The 24990-nt window shown below is 41.5% G+C and overlaps 2 protein-coding genes across 8 annotated transcripts in view; both read left to right on the top strand.

Annotated features, from left to right (window-relative positions):
* The window catches only part of LOC129177254 (ERC protein 2-like), a 204532-nt gene extending 196202 nt beyond the window's left edge, over positions 1–8330 (top strand). For all 7 annotated transcript variants that reach the window (XR_008569602.1, XR_008569601.1, XM_054768222.1 and 4 more), the window contains one exon: positions 7110–8330. The gene's annotated coding sequence lies outside the window, so the exon portion shown is untranslated. The remainder of the gene's footprint in view (positions 1–7109) is intronic.
* A 3038-nt stretch (positions 8331–11368) lies between these two features.
* wnt5a (wingless-type MMTV integration site family, member 5a) lies at positions 11369–21481 on the top strand. The gene is made up of 5 exons (XM_054791612.1): positions 11369–12150; positions 13792–13940; positions 15538–15785; positions 18812–19104; positions 19623–21481. The coding sequence occupies exons 2-5, from the start codon at positions 13804–13806 to the stop codon at positions 20079–20081; spliced, it is 1137 nt and encodes a 378-aa protein (XP_054647587.1). The 5' UTR covers positions 11369–12150; positions 13792–13803; the 3' UTR covers positions 20082–21481.
* The last annotated feature ends 3509 nt before the right edge of the window (positions 21482–24990 follow it).

Genomic DNA, 24990 nt, shown 5'->3' with positions numbered 1-24990 from the left:
CGGATCTCCGACCAGAACCGGGCTCACAGGGCCAGTTGGGGGGGTAAATCACTGTTGTTACATTGCACTGCTAATGGGGATGTCAACTTCATGTCAAAAAACCTGTCACTTTAAAAGCATACACGGGAAAAAACGGTGCAGAGCATTAGGTCTACCACGTATTTCCTCTCTCTCCTGTTGGAAGGAGCTGAATAACAAGCTCTTGCCCATACAGCAGCTCTGTGACTGCGGCTCACCACTGAACATACCCGCCTGCTTTATTATAGTGAAGTGCAAAGACTGCTGTTCTTCGTGACGCTGCACATGGTCCCGCTCTCTGACACCACCGCCGCAGAGAACAACTTCATTCCAACCACAGAGCAGCTGACCGTCTTGTCCAGCCGCATTGCGTCTCTGCTTAATGCAGCCTCGCCAGCATACCACAGCCAAGGAGCACCCACAGGCTGGTAACATTTGTAGGAGTTTCCTACAGATGTCAGTGCCCACTCTGTCTCTTCCTGTGTAGAATGTCTGGGTTCTCTGAACAGTCATGCTTGCCATCCAGCTGTAGCTCAAAGTAGTACAGGTCCCGACGACTTTAGCCGCATTTCCACAAGGCAGTACACTTTGCTTCCGTTCAGCACAGCATTCTGTAATCAATTCTTACTATACAATATTGTCAAAAGGGAATCATCACCTTCTTGTAAGAAGAGGAATGGAAACGGTCTAACAAGAAAATGCACCATTTTAAAATATAGTCTTGGCGGTTAATATGGTAATTTTAATTTAATTTTATTTTTTTTACAGATAATGTCTTCGCACAGAGCTATACTATGTTAGGTTTACTATTTTAATTGGCTGGTTACACTGAGTTGTGCTGCTATGATGTCACGCCACTTACAGTCATAGGAAAAATTATTAGACCACCCTTGTTTCTTCAGTTTGGTATATTTGTTTGGACAAATATAATGATGATAACAAATATAGCTCGTGAGAGTTTAATTTAAGAGCTGACATCTAGCAACTTCCATGATTTCCTTGATAATAACCAAAATCACTTAAATTCTTAAATCAATTGCCATAGCATTGTATTACTATTCCACCTACACACCCTGCTGGTGAGACACAAGCCAGATCCAAATTGTATACTGACACTTATAATTCAACTATACTGTTGGGTGAAAACGTGACTTCAATCAGCAATCCCTGGGGAACAGGAATGGCTTAGTTCTATGACAGCCCACCATCAATTCCACTAAAATCTTCCAGCTTGCGCTTATAGTTCCGTGTGACCCGACACTCATCAACTCGGGAACCTTAGCTCAAACCATGACAAAGCGAAACGACATTTACTATCATGACAAATACATGAAGTCCAATGTTTCTATCTTCCAATTCAGCACTCATAGAGCTCAAAGGCATCCCAGTTTTTCAATTTGTGTCATTGTGGTACCAAGCAAGCTATAAACAAGTGATAAATGAGGTAACAATTACATTTAAAGATGCATTAGCTTAGAATGTCGTATTTAAAATCCAATCAGTAAAAAAAGTATTCAAATACTAAAACGCTTGTAGTTGTAAATTAAATGAAAGCAAGCATATTTGCTTGTAAAGTTCTCCGGTTCCTGTCACCTGATGTCTGAGGTTGCTTACATTGTTGAGATGTGTTACAGTGTTTATACAGTACAGCCCTGCAGGCACTTTCAAGACATTGTCTTTGACTCAGCTGGTAGACTTCCTGACCATCTCTTAAGCTGTGCTCAGAGCAAAATAATGGAAGAGTGAAGGAAGGAATCCTGTTTTTATAAATGTAACCTTATTGGAGTAAATGAGAGAGTAGTCCGAGATGAACTTAAGAGAGAGATTGAGAGACAGGGTGGGGGAGGAGGAGAGAGGAATTTGGGATCCAATACATTGAATTTTGTGCACCTTTTATTGTTGTTGAACACAACAATAACCTGCATTTAGGGCCTGTATGAAGAACTTCTTTTTTTTTTTTGCCTCGGGATATTTGAGCAATAAATTAATATTTGAATGTGTTGTGCAAGTAGCACCTTTTCTGTCTTCCTGTCTCGTGCACTATTTGCCTTTGTAGTGTGTATGTCTGAAAGTGTGTGCGTGTGTGTGTGAGAGTTTATTTCACAATACATTTTATTGGATTGCATGATGCAAATGCATTGTCAAGAAGTATGTGTGCTCAAAATGTATACAACAAAAACCTCTTCATCCAGAATTGGTTCTATAGATTCCACCCTTATCATTGGTACACTGACACACCTTGGCTGGATTCACGCAGCTCCCCACCATTCCACATAGGCCTCTATCATTCCTCACATGAGAAGTGGTTGGGGGGGAGATACTCAAAGTGCTGGATTGTTCTTTTTTCCTTTGGGAGCTGACGGTGTTTGTTTGTGTGCTTCTCTGTCTAAATCTGTCAAAGTGAACCCTTGTGTATTCACTCTGTGATCACATGTTGGCATGGTGCATAGTTGCACATTGGCTCTCCCTCTTCTCATCAAAAGTCAACTCCACCTAGTGGTATCTGTACTGAACAGATGCGTCTAGCCCCAGAAAGCCTTTGCAGCTTAGTGTGCACATGCGTAGGTCTTGTCAGCAGCCCTTGGCCTAACATCTCTGAGGCTTACTCACTTTTACATTCACATTGCGTGTTTGCTCAGATGAAGGAAATTATGCAATTAGCCTGTGAGGGATTGTTTTCTTTCACTTTTCACCCCCACATCCCCCCCAAAACCTGCCCCCTGCCGCCTTGAGGTCTCTGTCTATACCCTGTTTACCCGTTTGCACTTGCTCTTTATTATGCCCAATTAAGTGACAGCAGGAGATGGTTCCAATTTAGTCCGAGCCACACCCTCACTCACCCCATTAATTAATAAGCAGGGACTCAGTGGAAGAAAATGAGCACTTGTGATGAGTCACAAGTCCATTTTTAATAATGAACAATGACTGAAAAAGCAACATTTGGGTGTTAAGGTTGTGAGCCGGTTGGGCTTTCGTTAGAACGTGTTGTATGCTGGGAGATGGATGCTGGGGTGCATATAGGCAGTTTTGGGGGGGGGGGGAACCTGGCATTTTGCACTCTAATTCCAGCCGGCCTGGAGGCCTGGAGGGCTAAGAAGGGCCTCACTGTTGCTCTCTGGATCAGCCAGGTATTGCTTACATAAAAAGCAAGTGAAAACAGCTGTAGGGATAATTAGCTTGATTCTCCATTACACGCCATGAGGGCCAATAACTAAAAAATGGAGTTTTGTTTGGGTTAGAGCTGCAGCTCCATCTAGGAGGAAGTTGTAAAAGTCAGGCAGAAGAAAAAGAAAGAGTAGGAAAATGAGAAATTCAAAGAATAATAGGAATAGAAATCTCCTGAGGCCATTGTTTTGGAGATGTACTCCCTACCTTGGAGTACACATTGTAGACACACTTAACGTGTTTTGGGTGCCTGTGATGAATGTACTGTACAGTTTTATTTGATTTTCATTCAGTGACATTAAAAGTGATGTTTGTCTCATCAGACCCTCCAGGATTTTGCGACGTTGCGATCACACCAGTTCATGCAAATGCAACCAATCCCTGCAAATTATGTGCGGTCTCACACCTTTGTCCAAATCATCATCATTTTCACCAAACAAATTTGTCCCTGAGCAGTGCTCAAAGGCGCATGTCTTGTGTCACCAATCAAAGGTGTCCCTGCATCGCCCACCCACGTCCTGACTTCCCTGTTTATATTGACAGAGATGTCGACATGTGATATCTCATAGTCTCTCATTTACCAACAAAATTTACAGTTGACAAGTACATTTCAACTGTAAAACATACGGACAACTTGTGGGCGACAGAGCAGACAAAGGACAAGCTTTTAAGGACAAAGGACAAGCTTTTAGTGGTGTTTGTTTTGCAAACTGTGCACACATTTGTGTGAATTGGTCACATGCATAAAAATGCCAGCATATGGACTGTAACTATTATACTGTAAACACCTCTAAGCCTGAAGCTACATATAGTTTGTGAATAAAGAATATATTGAAAATTACTTCAGTAAGCGTATGTACATATCCAGTATCTCACAAAAGAGGGTACACCCCTCAACCGTTTTTTTGCAGACATCTTTTCAAGGACAAATATTAGCAATGAAGCTTGGATTTACTTTAGAGCAGTGATCCCCAACCTTTTTTGACTCACAGACCGGCTTGTGTTGCCACAAATCTCCCGTGGACCGGCGGGGGGAGTGGGGGGCACGTAAGGGCATTTAGATCAACAATGCTATCTGCCCTAACGGCTGGACAGGACAAAATTTAAATAAATAAATAAACACATACATACATACATACATGCATGCATACATACATACATAGGAAAATGATAAAGTAGTTTAACAATGTGCTACAATAGGAGTCAAGATTTATAATCCCTGTAAAGAAATAACATACAGTAACAGTCATAATAAATATCTAATAAAGAAATACATAATAATAACTGATGAAAGGGTTAATAGTTGACAGAAGCATAGTTGGGTAATGAGACAGACAATGGACTAACAAGGAAATTAACAGTTAGTAGTAGGTGCAAAAGTGGTTAGATATAGCATTGTATGTACACAGTGGCCAGTTGAGAGACATAGTCTCTCCAACGTGTCCTGGGTCTTCCCCGAGACCTCCTACCAGTTGAACGTGCCCTGAACACCCCCTCCAGGGAGGCATCCAGAGGGGATCCTGACCAGATGCCCAAGCCACGTCATCTGCCTCCTCTCAATGCGGAGGAGCAGCGGTTCTACTCGAAGTTTATCTCGAATGACAGTGCTTCTCTCCTTATCTCTTAGGGAGAGCCCAGCCACCCTATGGAAAAAGCTCATTTCGGAGGCTTGTACCCGCTATCTTGTCCTTTTGGTCACTACTTAAAGCTCATGACCATAGGTGATGGTAGTGGGTGAGGGCTAAGCTCCTTCTTCACCACAACAGACCGATACAGAGTCTGCATCGCTGCAGCCGCCTCACCAATCCGCCTATTGATCTCGCGTTCCATCCTTTCCTCACTGGCGAACAAGACCCGGAGGTACTTAAACTCCTCCACTTGGGGCAGGATGTCATCCGCAAAGATATAAAAACAAATAAAAATATACAGCTCATTACTGCACGTAATGGCATCCACCTGTGCTGCCTACAAAGGCCACTATTAAAAAACCTCCAACAAGGTTTTATGGTTGTATATACATGTGGCGACCATGTAGTAACAGGCATATTCATGATAACATGTAATACTTACAGTATTTCACGTATTTTGGCCATTTTTAAGCATTACCGGAACGTCTTTCCTTGGCGCATTGATTTCACATGGCAATATAGAAACGAACGCCTCCGTCTAGTGTTAACTTTTCCAATTTCAGAAATAAAAACACAGTAGCCGTGGTGTCAGCTCAAATATGTAGCCTTACCTTTTTCATAGTGGTCTGAGGAGTTGTGAGCGCGACACTGATGTGCTGCAGGCGAGTCTGTGGTGAAGCTAGTCGCTCACTGGCTAGTAGCTAGCCGATGTGTTCTGGCTAAGTGTCAATGCGTCAATAATGCAGTTCGATCAGCGTAACGATGTTAATAATACTAACAATGTCGTTTCACATTGTTTGTAAATGGGGCTTTGTTGTTGCTTTTTGGGGGCTTTTTCAGAAGACTTTATAGGTGAAATAAGTGGTTCCCATACGTGCGGTAATGAGCTGTCTTTTTATCTGTTTTTATATCTTTATAGAACGCACAGAAAAGAGAAAAACAAGTGTTCAAGTCTCACAGGGGATGGGCAAAACATTTTTTTTTTAAGTGCAGTTTTCCTTTAAGTGTGACAAACAAGCAAAAAAGTAAGAAATCAGGAAAGGGGCAAACACCACTGTATATATGCTTGGAAGGCTTTCAGCAGCCTGTCAGGTCCTTTGGAGCTCACCGAGCGATCCATTGCTGTCAAGTAAAATGTGCTTTGTCACATGATTTTGCAGACGGCATAGTCTTTACCACAAGAAAAAAAAAATCTTAACACACCATATTGACATTTTAAATAATCATACTCCAATACGCATGTACACATGCATCACCAAATCAGTGTGTGGCAGTGGAGGTGTTGACAGGAAAGAAAGAGAAGCGGTCTTCTGGCACATCAGCAGGCAGGTCGTACTCTCTATTATGGCTTGCCAGGAGCCATATTTGTTCATTCTCTGTCGCCCCAAACCCACCCCTCCTCCATCCCCACCATTACCTTAACTGCAGACGATGGCAAAGAACCCCGAGTGTGACTTTATACATGCAGAAACATGGACACGCTCATATGCATGTTGTCAGTTATACATGCATACTCGTTTTATACAAACTTTTATACAAACACACTTTGTTGCATAACAAATGATGGTACTTTAATTGCTGGGCCTGTTTATTTACTCCTGTCTGTAATAAATGGTTCTCCAGCAGCCAATCAGAGTGAGACAGGAAGGCTGCAGATATTACGTACGATCCATTCTTACATGTAACACAATTGAACCATTATGATGCTCATGCAATCCGTCTTCTACCTCACCTGTTGTTATTGCTGCTTGAAATTAGCATTCAAAGGAAGGTTTCTGTGTGTGACTGCTGATAATGTAGCCAGTAGTTACTTTGACTGAGGCAATGAGGCGCCCCCAGCATGATAGACATTCATCATTGTTTCTTTTCCTTTTTTCAACAACCCTCAGGAAAGAAGTGAGTTGTTGCTGACTGCTTTGCGTCCTGAATAAGAGACACATTCCAAATAGAACATCTTTCCCCCTTTTTTTTTATTAATGAACACTTGATATTTGGGCTGCTGCCAACTGCGTTTAGAACATTCTTAAGGAGCTCTGGAGGCTTGCCAGACATGTAGGAGCAAAATAGTGGAGGAATGGCAAACCCGATAGGAGATACTGAGCTCTTATTTGTCTACTACCTTGCAATGTTTATCTAAGATTTCAGGAGATGACTGATTACCTTAAAAACAACAAGCTAGATGATGAATCTTCATATGACTATGTCGATTTTAGCACTTCATTTTCTTTGGTGGTTGTTTTTTTAACTTGGTATTTGACCCCTCACACTAATGCTTTTTCATCCTGTTTCTATCAACAGCTGCTTGGACAGCCAGGTATCAAGAGGTCCAGGAGCTTCAACTGCACATTCGGACCACCACACACCACCCCCCGCCCCTCTCCTCGCCATTACTGCCAGACGTACGCACATTTCAGGACGTCCATGCACTTCTGATAAGCTCTGAATGTTGTCTTCTTCTTTGCTGACAAATGCATCACCCTAATCTGGGTGTGTGTCAGCCATCAGTGTTGGGCTTCATTTCATCTGGTCGACTACCTTTATGGCCCTCTTTGTTTGGGGGGAAACTATGGGCAGGGTACATTTCTCTTTGTTGGAGTTCTGGCTTTGCATCAACAGACAATGGATCCACTGCTTTTGACTACTAAGTAGTCAAACCAGAGCAATCCATAAACCTCTGGTACACTTGTTTATTTCAGCAGTAATGCGTTTATATGTGGAGCTAAATATTGGACTTTGTAAATACCATAGCATGCACCTCACTCCCTCATACCCACCGAGACCTTCTCAATGTACCGTGCCAAAGGAGACATCCTGTTTGCCGAAGCATACTTCTATTATTGTACTGCATTGCAATCTTTTGTCATCCAAAGGATTCAATCATAAAAACAATTATGCATTTCTCTTTTATCTCGTTTGTTCAGCCTGCTGTGCACTTGTGTGATCAAACAGTATCATGTTGTTTTCTCTTTTTTTAACATTAGTTTTATGTCCAAGTGCCACTCTTATTGTTGTTAAAAGTGTTTCTTGTTTAAAAGTTTATTTCTCATGTAAATCTGAGTGCATAACGTTTATAAAGAAGCGACTTGCAAGGGGAAGCCTCAAATACAATCACTTCAGACTTCACAACTATGGACACTTGGACTTGAGCCTTAGTACCTGAAAGACCCAGTGCACTCCCTAAACCGTAAAATGTCAACACATTGCTGCCAGAAAACAGGAACATCTGATACCCCTTAAAATTTGATATTAAATGTTGACTGCCATTACTGGACTCAAAACGTTTGTTGATGTGATGACAATAGTTGATTATGATGTGCTGTGTTTTCACGAAACTGTTTGTTTTGGAGTTTTTTTTGTTTTGTTACTTCTGCTCCCACCCGTTTGGGTGGTTTAGTGCTCCCCCCACCATGACTGTGAATGTTTGTGGGGGGTATTCATCCTTGACTTCCACAGTTCCACCGTGTTTTGCAGTGGTCAGCGTGTTTTCTGTTATTTGAATAAACCTTGATTTTGCAGGAACTCCAAGGTGTGTTTTATCTGAAATAATGTCAATAACATTGACACTGACCGTGTTAGTGGTCAAACGGAGTGCAACAATGGCTGTTTTCATAAGATTAAAGTTTCACCGCTACTAATGGCAACTACAACAATAGACTCTTGAAATTGCCGAGACAAGAGTTTTTCCCAGTTTTCACGGTCTACCAATTCTCTCTCACTCTCATAAACTCAGCCAGATGTTGCCCGGGTGTTCTTCCTCAGGGAATATTGGATGGGGGTGATAGAAGAGGGAGGTTACTGGGGTACTGAGACATTGAGAGGTGGGCGGGATCCAAAATTTAGTGCATTATGTTTGGTAACACCATCTGAACGCAACTTGGCGTAGCCTGCAAACAGCTCGCTCATGTACTGATATTAGAATATACTAGTAAAATGACTGTTTCCCCTTTTTAACTTCTTCTCCTGCATACACACAAAATAGTGACATCCAATACGTGGGCTGTATTAATAATCATTGAAATGCTCTTTTTGAATGAGCCACATAAAAAAGGTTTCGTCATAATGACAGGTGTTTCTGTTTTCATTGTCACATTTATACTGATTATCCGCAATGCAATACAGTTCTACGTCATTGCAAACTACAACCACAATATGATCGATTTCCACAAGTGGTTTGGCAAGAGTGAAAATACAACAAACCATTATATTTGTTAGTGTGATTCATGGAAGATGTTGTTTCTTCTTCTCTTCCCAACTGTTTTGCTATGCGCATTGCAGCCACCTACGGGAGTGCAATGGAATCGTTGACTGTGACTTTCGATGACCAAATTCTTGACTTTAAAATTGTTCAACCAGCTCAATACTTGTCTGTCTGCTGCACAGTTTCACGTGTACAGTTTTCTCGAGCTGCATCTTAAGCTTGATACACATAAATATACATTTTTTAATCTTAACAGCTTTTAGAAGTAAGGGAACCCTTACATGACAATAAAACATCATGTGTGTCACTCTTCTGAGAATGTGGTGTATTAGCACAGCACACATTTCTATGGCCTGACTTGTTAGAGGCAGCAATGTGCCACAGGACACCCAGATTAAAAATGCTAACTGCAAGATTTTCTGCTAACTCCATTGCAGTGGAATTTTTTTTGCCAACTATTGTGGTAAGGCTTGTTTGAAACACTTGTATTTTCCACAGCTCTACAAGTTGGCGCTCATTGCTGAAGTCCAACTCACTTTTAGCTTTGTGCTATTATTTCTTTGTTTTGCTTTCGTTTTCTTCAGTCAGCTTAGTCCCTGATTGGCTGTTGATGTCAAAAATGATCTTTATGTATGCATCTAGCTTGTGATCTATCTCTATGTAACAGTACTCTTCAGCACTGGTAGAGTTTTGCGATCAAACTGAGAGGTCCTGTTTAGCTGTGGTAGAAAATAGTCAGAAAAAGACGAGTTGTCTTATGCTCGGGATCAAGAGGTTTATATATGCAAGCCAACATGCCGCCAGTGTGCGCTCAGAGCACTCTTCCACACACTCTGTGGAGCAGAGAGACACACTGCTTCCGACACATTTTCTCTTATGTATTTGTCATTTCTGCGGGCTTTTTCCTGTATTTTAAACTCTGGTCCTTGTAGCATTCATGACTGATTGCTTCATGGATACGTACAATGGTGGGTGGAGCTTGGCAATGGTGTTATAATAAGTATATTGTCAAAGCTTTTTGGGACATCTGAGCTAGTAAAAATAGCAGAATATAATAATGAACAATATATTCTGCCCAGTAGACAGCATTTTGTTTTGCAATATTCACGCTTTGTAACACAATACAATCAGTCACGAAAGCTATCCAATAATGTCCTTACTTTATGCTAGAGTTGGGTATCATGTGCATATTATCCAATACCAGCGCTGAATTGGTACTTTTGACACGGTGCCCAATCCACTACTTAACTGCAAAAGGAAAACAGAAAAATGTTGAATTTTGTCCAACTACTCCAAGAATATAATTATATAATCCATCCATCCATTTTCCATGCCGCTTGTCCTCGCCAGGGTCACGGGGGCATGCTGGAGCCTATCCCAGCTGACTTTGGGCGAGAGGCGGGGTACACGCTTGTCTGGTCGTCAGCTAATCGCAGCACATATAGAATAATGATATAATATTAAATATAAATAAAAACAAATTAATACATTCACCAATTTGAACAAAAATGTGCAAAAAAATATACATATATAAATAAATAAATAATTATCACAGCAAAACCAGCAGCAATACAGAACACAAGGAATGTGCAAAAATTAATTTTACTTAATTTTTTGGTCCAGTAACTATTGTTTACGTCGCCATTATGATACTGAGTTTTGGCACGCATCCCTACTTTATGCATATGTTTTTTTGTTTTACTGTAGAATCTTTGGTCCAATCACTAAAATACCAGCGTGAACACAAAACAAACTGCACCAAAATACTACAAAGTATCCATTTAATTGTTGGTATGGACCGGAGTAACAAAAAAAGTGTGAACGTAGCAGAATATGCTAATAGTGATCAGTGAAGCAAAGTGATCAAACCGTTGAACAGTTAAGAAATATCAGTAATAAAATATGATTAATGATTGAAGTGATATTAAAATATGATTTAAAAAAAACTTTTTTTGTCTTCAAAATATGTTTTCCCAAAACATGTCTTGAAAAAGAAGTGTCGTCTTGTATTCAGGGTCGTCTTATATTCGGGTCAATGCGGTAATTATACAGTATAGGCGGCCAAGCTGGAAAGGCCCGTAGGTGATGAGAACTGCCTGTAAAAGCACACCATACCATTTTAGCGGGATGTAACTCGATCTGCTGCGGGAGAAAAAAAATCCTTGCTCTGAGTTGGTATGGATAAAGTAATAGCCTTGGGTGCTTTTTAAAGTTTATTTTAGGTAATAGAGATGCTTGTTTTGTTACAGCCTGTTCTACCCTTGCGTCTGTTCACTCAGGCCTTTATTCTTGCAAGCGTGCGCATGCGCAATGTGAAAGCCTGCTCATCCACGGTGCATTGTGGGAGGAGGTCTGAGGAGCAGGTGAGAGAGGACGGAAAGGGAAGAGAGGGAAGGACAAGCGTGCACCCTCGTCAACACTTCAGAACACACGCACACACACGCAGCGTGGGAGGACGGCAGACACACGGGACCTTAGCAGAATCTTCACTTCTGACTCTGTTGTTTTTTTCTTTTTGCTCTTCGCGTAAAACAGCACCGTTTGGGACGTAGTTTTTGTCAAGTTTGGTTATTTTTTGAGCACTCTTGTCTGGGGCTGAGCCTGGTCTGCCAGGCGGATGATTTGGTCGCCCTGACTCGGACTGTGGGATTGTCAGCGACCCATTAGAGCAGAATGGAAGTTCAATCGTCGCTCTTGGAGTGGATCGACGTGTGGATCTTTTTGCAGGTAAAATGACCTGAGCGTGTGCGCGGCTGGGATTAATTGGTTTTTTTTTGGATGCACTTCAACACTTCAAGCACAAACTGTAGATTAGATTGTTTTTGTTTTCTGTTCAAAGTGAAGCTCCATGACTTTTATCCCTTCCACTTACTGGCACTTTGCAAAGTCACGCTCTTCATTTAACTTTGCTCCCTCTCAGTAGTTTTGGCGCACGGAGCGCATCCACTTCTGTTTATTTTTGGTTTTATTTTGGTTCTTCACCAAGACACCAAACCTGAAGAACTGTCAACTTCAACCCAAGTTACACCAGATTCGGATAAAAAAAAAAAAACAGCGAGAGAAAGGAAATAAATTCTCTCCCTCCCAGGACAGCACTGGAATTATTGGTTGCAGAAAGTGGATACATCTTCCAGCTCTCTGGTGAGTAGAGCATCTCCGGTCGCTGCAAGTTTACATTTAAAAAGGGGGAATGGATGTGGACTACACAGATGATCAAAACAAGGACTAAAGAAGCACTAATCGATTACTTGATTAATTTAATTTGTAATATATGTAAAGGCATTTGGTTCTCCCATCAAATGATAGTACCTGGCTCCCTCTCCTGGTTTGAACGTTAGGAAGGCAAGAGGCGAAAAAATAAAAGGTGAAAAGGATGCACGTGCACATTTAAGGATGAAAAAAATAGGTTTTGATTTGATTTAAAATATTTTCTGCACAACCACCAAGTGATTTGGAATGATTGCACATGTATCCTACATTTGTAGGTTAAATAAATGCATCAGCACCAAAATGAAATAATGAATTTCCATTTAATACAACTTACACGTGTCAAAAATGGACACACGCGCATACATACGTACAGTAGTGTTATTACATTAAGCACGTTTTGGGGGATCAAATGCTTCCCGGGGGTCACCAGGAACAGGAGCCTAGACAGGGTCCCCAAATTCTGTACTCTGTGACGCAATTAATGAAGCGTCGCATAAAATAATAAATAATTGTGAGTTTAATTAATTGAAATTTAAACAGCGTGGGCGCCAGTTGTATTCTGAAAGGAGTAGCCTAATTGGATGGGATGGAAATATAATTGCATGCACCTGTGGCTTTGGCGCGAGGCAATCTTCCTTTTGAATTGCGCTTCCGTTAAAATACATTAAAATGATAATTAGGCGTGTATTTACATGCACATTTATTTCCAAGTTAATAGCTCAGGCGCGAGTAATGGTGGACTTGACTTTGCGCCTGAATCTGGCAACCGTGGAAAATCTCGCTGCTTAACAAACTAGAGCAATCCTGGGCCTAAAGTCCACACCTTTGCTCCGTTTCCAACATGGAAGCAAACGTGTATACGTAGTTTTGATTAAATTTCTTCTTATTTATGGATTTGGTTTTAATATATGTTGTCTTTATGTGGGGGGGGGGAAGCCTGCTCAGCATCACCAGGCCTCGCACGCTGACGTGGCCTCACCCACACCTCTGCACTTCAAACAAGATAATAAATTATTTGAATCAAATAACAGCATTTTTGTTTGGACTGTGGGTCACAATTTTCTTACAAACTCTTACTAAAAAAAGACAATTGAGTGACTTATTCAGTAAAACTTCTTCGTCAAGACACTAACAATGAAAATAAATGATTAAAGTCAAATTCTAAAATTATTGATTTGCTTGCAAAAGTGTTTCTATTAAAAATAACACTCACCTGATGATGTTCAAGCGCCCCCCACCCCCCTTTTAAAAAATACATATGTCCAAATGATTTTGACGTTGCAGTGCATCAAAGTAAGTCTCTCAAGCCTGTATGAGGAAAGCAAATTGTCAGGAATGCGTCAGGCTGAGGTTTCATGCTCATTGTCCTGGCTGGCTGCACGTCCATCATGTGTGATTCACACACTCAGCGGCTGTAAAAAGCCATCTCTATCGCACACATACACACAGCTCAGCGTGTGTGCAGTCAGCTTTTCAAATAGTCAAAATATGTTCTACACATTTTGTGCAGCATGCCCGATTAAGCGTGTACTGTATTTAAACATTTTGACATGCTGCTTTGTCATCCCTCAGATTGGCATCGCAATGAAGCTGGGACTGGGATGTGTGTGTCGGCCGGCCTGCTGGCCTGTGGGCAGCGTGCTGGACTCCAGACACTGCGTCTTTGCTCTCACACTCCTCACACTCCTCATGCAGGTGGTGGTGGAAGCCAACTCATGGTGGTATGTACTGTATCGCCATTTTTCTGGATTTGTTCATTGCAAAGTGTGTGTTTTGACATGCATGTTACATTGCAGCCTTTTTCACAATTTTTTAGTACTTCTTGGTCACGGATTGAGAGTAGAAGTTGAGTTGAGTGTTTTTGTAAGTCTCCTCGGCTTCAGTTACGCCACATATGAAGCAAACAACATGCTGACTTTTTCACATGAACATTTGAGGAAGACCTTTCTTCTCCCCTGGTTTTATTGTATACTTTTTGCCAAACCACAATTAGGAATATTATAGAAAAAGTGGTTTTAATGGATTTGTGTCCGAATGTGTGTGCGCGCAACGTCCTGCTGCCGTTATAGAAGAAATGTTTGTGCTTGCTGCTTTTAAAACTGCATAGTACTTCAGAGAGGGAAAATTGTTACCTGATAGCAATAGAATCCTCTTTTAGATTATATTGCATTTGTTTCTAAATGTGTGCGTTTACAGAATTCTCTCGCAGAGATTTGGCTCATCTCACACAGATTTAATTTCAATTTGTTTCAATTTATCAACAAAAACTATCCGTGACATAATGTGGCAATGAGCGAAAGAAAATAAAATATAGTAGTTCAAAAATGTAATTTGTCGATGCATACGTATTTCAATCAAAGGTTAAATGGAGTTGAATCACAGGCACTTGCATGCTGAGCACGCCGCACAAACTCTGAGTTTCCGCTTTGAGAGAACATACAGGTGTAAATGATTTAGGGGGGCAGTGTATCTGCATAGTGTCTATGTAGATTATTTTCCTGCTGTGTGCGTTCCGTTGCAGTTCCTAAGTCGATCAGGTTACACTAGAGGCTAATTGTCTCTCTCGTGGGGCTCTGGGATGGGCTCCTCTAATTGTCCTGAGGCCTAAAACCAGATGCTCGGAGTAGAGCTGCTATCTTTTATAAGCCTCTCTCTTTGAATCATTATTTCTTTCTCATGGAGTGCTGTGGAAAAACGGCTGACCGTTGGGTACAGTTTCAATTTCATTGCCTGTGCTGGTGTGAGCAGCTATTCAGGGAAAAAAAAAATCCAATATTGCGAAGAAGTTTGATGGTGTGCTGGCATGCAAAGTTTTAGAATTGTAGTAGCAGGAAAAAAACAAACCTTATTCTTTAAATTTATTGTCATATTTTACATTTCCCGACCATTTTCTAGCATAATGGCAGCAGTATCACCACTTGAGGCCTCCAAAAGCTGTAAAAACGAAACACTCGGTCATGGGACATTGACTTTTTAGTTGAACTTCTCCCAGCTCAACTTATTCAACATATGAGGAGTCATGAGCATTTCTTGATTTAAACCGTCATAGGACCAAAAAAAGTGTTTGACTTCTATTGTTCATCATTTCCTCCTCTCCTACTGTGCGCCTCTATTTGCATGGTTGGCCCTGGCTAGCATAACTTTTCAGTGCAATGTCATCAAGATTCAAGGCTGTTGAGCAGTTCATCCCATACAATGCATTGCTCCGAGTCTGAGAGGCAGAAATCTAACCAACTGATGATTCTGTTTTTTCCTGAAAGCTGACTTTGGCTTGTGATGGTATGCGATTGAAAACACCTGCATTTTCTCCACCCTCAGGTCTTTAGCCATGAACCCGTTGCTGATCCCTGAGGCGTACATCATTGGTGCCCAGCCTCTGTGCAGCCAGCTGGCGGGCCTCTCGCAGGGCCAGAAGAAGCTGTGCCAGCTCTACCAGGACCACATGCAGTATATTGGCGAAGGGGCCAAGACGGGTATCCGAGAGTGCCAGTATCAGTTCAGACATCGGCGCTGGAACTGTAGCACAGTGGACAACTCCTCTGTTTTTGGAAGGGTCATGCAAATAGGTAAGGAAGACAGATGCAATATAAGTCAATTGACATTTGAAATGGACACATTAAACATGTCAGAGCCAATGATAGCTTGTGTTACAGTTATTAGAGTGGATATGTAACATGCTTTTGCTTGGCCAGAGCAGCTATTTGCAGAAAATTACCTGATGGATGGAAGACCATCTTAAAAATGAATGCTGTGTGTTTCACATAAGTGCAGTGTGCACTGATCTCACATTCGAGCGTGCGGTACTTTACAATCCATGCTTGGTTTCAGCCACTAAATGTTTTCTTTGGATGCATGCCTTCACCCCAGGAAAAAAAAAAAAAAAGTCAAGCACTCATTGATCATAATCTTCCAGACGGATTGTAATAAATCTAGTCAATGTCTGTTGGTATGACAACAGTGTTAGTACGGGCTTCACTGCATGGTGGTAAAGTCTAATCGAATTTTGTAGTTTGATACCATCTAGGCACAGATTTGTCGACATGGAGAGTGGAATGTACCTTATTGTACGTTTCGGGGTAAGATAGCATGTCAGCCTGTTGTACCCTTTCATAGTCTTACAGTGTATATGCCCTTTAGAACCAAATAGTTTTTTGAAAGGCCCAATACAATATTTTCTCATTTATTTCTATTTGACCTTCTGAAAGGTTTTGCATTATTAGGTTGTGCTCTGAAAGGTCTGTCGTTGATATTTTTGCTGACGGCCTTTTTTGTTGAATGGAATTTACTTTGTGGTCCTGATGGCTCCAAAATGAGTTTTTAAAGCACTTTGCAATGGTCTCTCCTTACAGAGGTACAATGTTTCTTTTACTCTGGATAATGCACAGTTCATGGGACTTTGGTAGAAAATAATTCCTGGCAAAACAGTGGTGGTCTATAGAGGACCAAGAAAATTGTGATGCGTCTTAAAACCTTGTTGCTTTGAATGAGACTATCTACATATGGATATGGATCAGTATACTGTAGGTCAGTGCTGGAGTCTTTCTCAATCAGTGACATTTACTAACCTTTCATGTACAGTTAAACCTTGGTTAGCGTCATTAATTTGTTCCAGAAGGTCTGTGTCTAACCAAAACGGACACTAACCTAATACCGTACATGTTTCCTATAAGAAATAATGTGCATACAATTAGTCTATCCAGAAAGCCAATAATGTTAACACAAAACATGTTTTTATACTTTTACAATTAGAGTTTGACATGCAGAAAACAATTCAAAATGCATGCAAATACATCTAAAAGATGAATGAAAGGGATCAAAGGACATTAAAGGCTACTTTTACCTTCACAGAAGAAGTGGTCCTTGATGTGACTGTCCCCAAAGGCACAGAGATCAACCACCACCGCCACCTTCCTGTTTTGACATCAGTTGTTTCTTGAATTCAGTAGTATTTCTTACCGCAATACTATAACTCAAAACGGAGCCAAAGAAAGTCCCAGCATTTTTATAAAGGAGGTGAGAAACACTGTTGAATTCAAGAAATAATTCATGACAAAACAGGAAGATGGTCTTCGTGTGGTGTCTCGCTGCCACATTGTGCCTTTGGGTACAGTAGTCTTCAATGAAGGTAAAAGTAACCTTAAATGTTCTTTTAGCCCTTTCATTCGTTGTTTATATGTATTTAGAATTGTTTTATGCATGTAAAACTATCATTATAAAACTGCAAAAACTTTTTTTGTGGTAACATTTTTGAGAGTCAACTGCTGGTGGCAGCATAGACGGGCGACGTTACTTGGAATTCCGGTTGTCATTTTGTTAGCTCGCTAATAGAATGCCAACAAACAAGGACATTTCCTGATTTAAAAAAAAAAATATATATATATATTAAGAATACAGTTGGACTCACGCAGTGTATTAATAACACAAGATGTGTGCCATATTGTATGCTAACCGAGGTAAATTTTTTACGTTAACCAAAAAACACACTAACCGGGGCGTTACTAACATAGGTTCCACTGTATTTGTGTATATGACTCTTGGTGATCCTCTACTATCCTAGTATACTACTATCCCTACTTGCACAGGCGTCCTCCCCAACATTTTAGCCCTCTCGATGACACGCAAACATGCTGTCCTCTCCTTGTTAGCCTACTAGCTTGTCTGACTGTCTGTCTGCTGTCTGATGTCTGTGGATGCTGCTTTTGATTTAAAACTGAGCAACGGAGGGATTTGCTCCAGCCACTTTCCCTTGCTGGGTTGCTGGTGTGTGGGTCAAGGGAGAGAAAACAGGGAAGGAGAAAGCACTTTGTCTGTCTACAAGTCTGATATAAGGCCAGTATTGTAAGAATGAATAATAAAAAAAGTCAGATCAACTCCTTCCAGGATATCCCAGCTGGAAATAAGTCAAACTTTCGAGCAGGTTTCTTATCCCAAACCACTCCTTGTCTTTGTTGATGATTCTCTTAAGATTTTTTGAGTGCCTTTTCCCACTTAATGTTTTTTTTCCTGACACATCCTTTCAGTATTTCTTTCTTCGCCCTCTTGTCTCCCTCTCGCTCTCTCTGTCCATCTGCTACTGTCATTACAGCTCTCATCTAAAGGTTTAGCCTCAAGGCTTTGTGAGATGTTTCATTTTGTATCAAACACACAACTCCATATTTTTGACAGCTGTTTCTTCTCTTATCACTTCTGTCCTCATCTCGCTCAGTGGCTTTGTTCATTGGTCATAACGGTGAGATCCACGCTGCAGAGGTGAATTTTGTTTTGGCCTCTTTTCCCTGTTGGAAATAATGAGGTTGGGTGGAGTTATGGGCAATAAATCCAGAATCTGTCAACCATGATGGACAACGTGAAAGAGACCTCCTGGCTCTCAAGTTGGGAAAACTGTCAGCTGTTTGTGGGGTGAAGTATTTGTCACCGGAGGGTGCTCTCCACTCTCTGGCTCAAACCCAGTGATAGCAAACCAAATTTCTTCAACATGCTAATGGTTTACATTCAGTGTGGAATAATTCTGCTTGTGTTACAACATAGGGGGTTATTTGGTGAATGAGATACTTTAGATCGCAACTAAGATATCTGATTCTTTTGTGTGCAGGCAGTCGAGAGACGGCTTTCACCTACGCCATCAGTGCAGCAGGGGTCGTGAACGCAGTGAGCCGCGCTTGCAGAGAGGGGGAGCTGTCTAGCTGCGGTTGCAGCCGCGCTGCTCGGCCTAAAGACCTGCCACGAGATTGGCTGTGGGGTGGCTGCGGTGACAACCTCAACTATGGCTACAGGTTCTCGAAGGAGTTTGTGGATGCTCGTGAGAGGGAGAAGAGCTATCCAAAAGGCTCACAGGACAGTGCACGACTGTTGATGAATCTTCACAATAACGAGGCTGGCAGAAGGGCAAGTGCACACACACATTCAAAGCTCATTTGAATCCTTAGAAGTCGGGAGCTATAAAACCACAGGCTGTAACGTTCTACATGATTTAAAAAGCCCAAGCTGGAAGTGAGACAACCCCGGTCAGTCAGATTCAACAGCTCTGTCTGCTCTCCCCTGTGAGGCCTTAGATGTGAAAGGGAGATAGCATCACTCTGACAGTTTTGAGGTTTCATTTTCCTCTCCAAACATCTCAAAACCACCTCAAAGCAAACATGGAGCCAAGATTATCTGTTGCCAGGCGCTTCTCTTTCAAAGAGAGCAGCCAAGTGGATTGTTGTAAACACTTTACAGTACACAAATGCACAGGATTATCATTTGCTTGATGTGGAAGTGTTACTCCATGAGCTCATAAGCAATATATATTGTGCATAAATTTGTGCTGACGGTGTAAATATAAATCATGTTTTACTCACTTTTCTACTGTGCTTTCCAAATGTGAGCAAGTTATTTCATTGTCATTTCCCTTCTTTTTCTCCCAGACGGTGTCTGATCTAGCCCACGTGTCCTGCAAGTGCCATGGGGTGTCAGGCTCATGTAGCCTCAAGACCTGCTGGCTCCAGCTAGCTGACTTCCGCAAGGTGGGTGACGCACTGAAAGAAAAGTACGACAGCGCCGCAGCAATGAAGCTCAACTCACGCGGGAAGCTGGTGCAGATGAACAACAAGTTCAACCCCCCCACAAGCCACGACCTGGTGTACATCGAGTCCAGTCCAGACTACTGCCTGCAGAACCAAAGCACTGGCTCCCTTGGCACAGTGGGGCGCCTCTGCAACAAGACCTCGGAGGGGATGGATGGCTGCGAGCTGATGTGCTGTGGTCGCGGTTATGACCAGTTCAAGGCCCAGTTAGTGGAGCGTTGCCACTGCAAGTTCCACTGGTGCTGCTATGTTAAGTGCAAGCGCTGCACCAAAATCGTAGACCAATTCGTCTGCAAGTGAGACTAGAGGAGCGTTGCAGATGATGGCCGTGCATCAGTGTGAGCGGAGAAGTCGAAGACAGAATGGAAGAGAGAAACTATATAAATTATATTTATAGAGTTAAACAATTATGCCATTGCAAAGAGACTTGGCTTTTGGTTTTTTTTTCACCCCAAAAAATTGTATGTCTTCAGAAACTGAGAGTATCGTGAAATATTTATTTTGAGAAAATGTTTTATTTTGGCCCAGCTGATTTTTTTTAACTCCTGCAAGTGCCTAAAAATGGCTGGAAACACTCCCCAACCTAACCCCGCCTTGTCAATTTCCACAAAATGTTACTTCTTTTATCAGATTTGTTATATTGATAGCAAAATTGTTTTTCTTTCCATTTTCTTAGCAAAAGTCAAGTGTTATACTTGAGGCACAGTTGACTTTGAGGTCCTGGTTTGTTGTATGACTGTGTTGACAGGGGAATGCCTGTGTGCTGTAGTGTATGGATGGATGTGTTTTCATGGGCCTGTTCCCAAACCAGCTCTCGCATCCTTCCCAATCCCGACTTCTCCCCTCTCACCTCATGGAGTTTGAGGGATCTTGTTGGTTTGTATCACTCGATGGATAAAAATGGGTTCAGTCAGAGGGCTGTTTTGGGACTGAGCCATTTTATTAAGCTGTCCCAGTAGCCTTACTGATCCACAGGTGCTGCAACAAGCTCTCCACCATTATGCACTTTGATACAGAGGCTTAAACCTGTCTGTATGCCTGTTCGGCTGTTTCTTACTGCAGTGCATCAGTTGATATATCAATATTATAGCCAACACTGTGTTCCATATTAATTCAGAATATTCATTTACCATAGTCTACAATACATAACCTGGTTTGATTATATATGGGCAATGTTTTGATTACTTTGGTGAACTAGTCCATGTTTTATGTATATAGTACGTCTATTCAACCAATCAGTAAACTGTATTTATTTCCTTTAACCACATTCTCCTTTGCAGCAGCAAAACATGGCTCATTATGTAATTGGACATCCAATACCTGTATGCGGTCACTTTTTTTTATCATTTCTCACTCACTCATGCAGCGCTTCACGGTTTATGTAAAGGGAAATGCACCTTATTGTCTAATCCACCCATGTTCATGGTCACTGTTCCACACAATATACATGCCGGATGTTCTAATTCTGTAATGGCTCCACATTTTCAGTACCACTCAGTTGACCTCTCTCCACCAGTCCAACTTTGTATATTTATAAGCTTCCTCCATCAATCTGAGGTTTGTTAAACTTGATGTGTAATAGCAAATATTTTGTTACTTTTACAAAATGGCTCAATGCTCTACTTGGTTTCAATAAATATATAAAACCAGAAGTATTTACTCATATCATCCTTGGCAAGTTTTTCATTGTTTGTGCTCTTGTATGCTATGGACGTGGCCCACATGTCTACATGGCCAAGTATATTCTTTTGCAAAGTCAGGTTATATTCAGTTGGTCTCTTTATCTTCAGCTCCATGTAGTGACAGACAGTTCAACCTTCCTGAGATGACACGTGTTTTAGCTGTGCAGTAAAGGAGACCTGCAGATGGGGTGCCTCCTGGTTGTGGTTAAATTATATGCAGCACTCAATCCACTGACAGTGGGTCAGTAAATGGAACCATTAATCATATTGTCAGAAGAGAGGAATTTTCAAGATTTGGGCTCCGTCTGGAAAATGACTAAGCCTTGTCAGAGGCTGCTGGAGCTTAAAAGGAGAACAGAAGAGAAGATTAGGTAATGAGAAACGAGGGATTACACGAGTGGAGAGCAATAAGGAGAGAACAGCCCAGACAAAGTGGTCAAGGAAAGTGAAGCTACTGCCAATAGATACTGGCTTGATGTTCATATTTACACTAATTGATATGGACTTTCAAAGTCATAAATGCACATTCTTGTTGTGTACACCTGCAAAATATAGCAACATCCAACACAAAGGCTATACTGAAAATTCTGCCATTACAAATCTACTGCTCAGTTTTTTAGCATTGCAATTTACTTACTAGTTTGAACTGCCTTGAGAACTGTGCTGCTGAAATGCTGTTTAAATGCAACATTGAGAACTGTGCTGCTGAAATGCTGTTTAAATGCCCTCTCTTTCACTCATTGGTTGTTCAATCCTCAACCATTTGATTAAAAAATGAGTTGTGTTGAGAGTCCCATCAAACTGCAGAGAAAAACTCTTCTGTAGCCAACACAAGTCATAGGCGCTGCACCAAGTTACACACTCCATTTTTATGTCAGCATTGTATTAATAGTCTCTGAATGCCTTGTTATTTCAATGTGATTTGGATTTGAATCGACCTCGTTGGTGGTTTTCAGTAAAATATTGCTGACCTTTGGCAACCAACCAATCGCTCGCCATCAACTGGTTGGTGACCCCTGCTGCGATAGAGCGTTTAAAATTAGCGTTAAAAAAAGTTGGTGTGAAGACACATTTGTACACATCACCACCATCCGTCAACACTGGATGAAATCTACCTCTACCTGCACGTGTTGTGTGAGGCCCCTTGAAGTGTGAGACTGACTTCATGCCAGCATGACTCTGATGAAAATGTAACACAAACAAATCCAGGTGCACAGTGAGCTTATGGAGGAGGAAACCTGACACCCACAGGTGCACAGGTAGGAACCACCTTCCTAAGCCTGCCGCTTTTGTTTTCAGTTTGAGTGAAAATGTGCGCGGCTGTGAAAATATTTTTATGCCTGCTCTGTAGAGAACAGCACTTTCTTTTGCAGGCTGTGGTCATGGGGTAAAAGGTTGTTATTTGGGTATTGTACACATAATTAAACTTCACCGCAGGAGCATGCACACATTCATAGAAGGTGTTCATCAGATATTTTAACTTGGAACGGCTTAACGCGGAACAATTTATTTAAGACAACCCACCCTTTTTCTGCTTTAATCTCCTGTTTTCCATGCAAATCAACTAAGTGTCATATTTACAGAAGTATTTTTCCCTCTATCAAAACCATCAGCTATGCAGCCTGCTCTGTTCAGGCTCGCAGGGTGCTAATGTCTAAACCACGTCGATGGCGACTTTCACACCTAAACAGACTGTATTGACTATGGTTGAAAGCCAGAACACCTGGCTGGAACCCACTCAGGCTGTGTTGGAACATGCGAACTCCACACAAAAAGGCCCAGGTCACTTTTACCCAATTTTCTTCTCCTACATTAAAATTCCTCCAACGTTTTGAAGGACGATTACGTGACAAGTTGTGTTTTCTTAAAACCAAGCAGCTGGTTAATGTAAGGCTACGTCCCTCCACTGACCACAACTTTTTAAGATTCATAAATATTGTATGACTTTTGTTCATGCAGTGGAACACAGTGAAAGGGCAACAACCGCACATATTGATGTGATACATTTACACCACCGTTTACCATCTGCGAAACAAAACCTCCGCTGCAACTTTTTTTTAAAACAGGCCATATAATGGTGGGGTGCATTCTTAGGTCCACATGAGTCTTCTTACTTACTGCTTATGTTGCCACATCAAATCACGGCTACATTGTGCACAGTAAAGTGTCACTAACCAGAACCAAGGCAACGCCATAAAAACACACACTTTCTATTGATCTGGGCACCTTTTGCTCAGAGAAGTGAATCCATAAGCTGTCAGGTTGAACAGCTCTGGCAAAGCTCAGCTCTCAAAGCCAAAGCTCGGATTGCTCCATTCCAAGATTCTTACTGTAAAAGTCACATAGCTACAATCGGGCCAAAATAAGTGCGTCCCGCAGAGCTCCATTTAGAACTATTTGGGATTGTGGTTGTGTATTTTAGAGAAGAAGGGCAGGACACCGCACTGTGACGTTGCAAACAGTCTGGACTGGATCAGAGAGACGCGCTGGTGCCACACAGCTGCCAGTTCTCGCTCGCCTCGCCGCCAGTTCTATCCCAGTATCCCCCCCAGAAACCACTCCCACCACAAGTTGTTTCAACAGGGCACAACTTTAGATGAAAATAGAAAGGTTAGACAAAGAGGTCACAGTTACTCAATGTGCCATGACGGAGGCTTTTGTGACTGGATATGTACAACACGTGAGTGCGTGTGAGAGCAGATGAAGAATAATTGCTATTATAAATCATTTAAGTCACTTCAATCACGGTTCTCATCTTTGCAAATATTTAAGTCGCAACTCAGTTAATCTCATTCTGGGTCAAACTGCTTACACCCCAGTTAGCCTCCAATAGGCACAATTGTTAGACTGTACAGTCATCACTACTACAACTGCAAAGCAAACGGTATCACATGAGATAATTGCAAAGTGGAAACGTCAACATAGCAGAATAGTTGCCTGTGTGTGTGAGTGTGTGCATGTGCACTGAAATAGCACAGTGTTGCAGCTCATCTCACTTTATTGCTCACAGATGTGGAAAGATAATCACATTTATGGAGGAGGATTCCAATCTGTTATTCCATCTTAAATATCAGGATAACCATTTTGTCAAGTGACGTTTTTCTTTCGAGGTGTGCTTTAATTTAATTTACAGAACTTTTATGACAAAGCTAAACATTCGCAGTGGAGTGTTCGTTTGGACATTTGATCTGCTGGGGTCCACTTCAGAAAAAAAAGGTGCAATAAACTCTGAGCCTAACCCTAAACTTGACTTACCCCGAGATTGGAAACCCTGAGTTTTCCATTCCAGAACAGCTGTTCAAATGAGCAGTTTGTTCGCTTAAACCTGAGTATGTTCACTCCGAGTTGAGACCACAATAAAAATATTATGATTCACTGTGGAAACACAAAGGTTATCTTTCTGTATTTCTTTGAAACAAGAAGTGTTAATGTGTGCTTTTGGCGAGTATGAATACCCTTTTAAAAAGAAAAGTAATACAGCTGCATCAGCAAAAGTGATAGAATCCGTAGAATGCGTGTCAAAATAT

Source organism: Dunckerocampus dactyliophorus, chromosome 1 (assembly GCF_027744805.1).
Source record: "Dunckerocampus dactyliophorus isolate RoL2022-P2 chromosome 1, RoL_Ddac_1.1, whole genome shotgun sequence".
NCBI lineage: Eukaryota > Metazoa > Chordata > Actinopteri > Syngnathiformes > Syngnathidae > Dunckerocampus > Dunckerocampus dactyliophorus.
The sequence above is the reverse complement of the archived record's forward strand: the minus strand, read 5'-3'. Positions and strand labels throughout refer to the sequence as shown.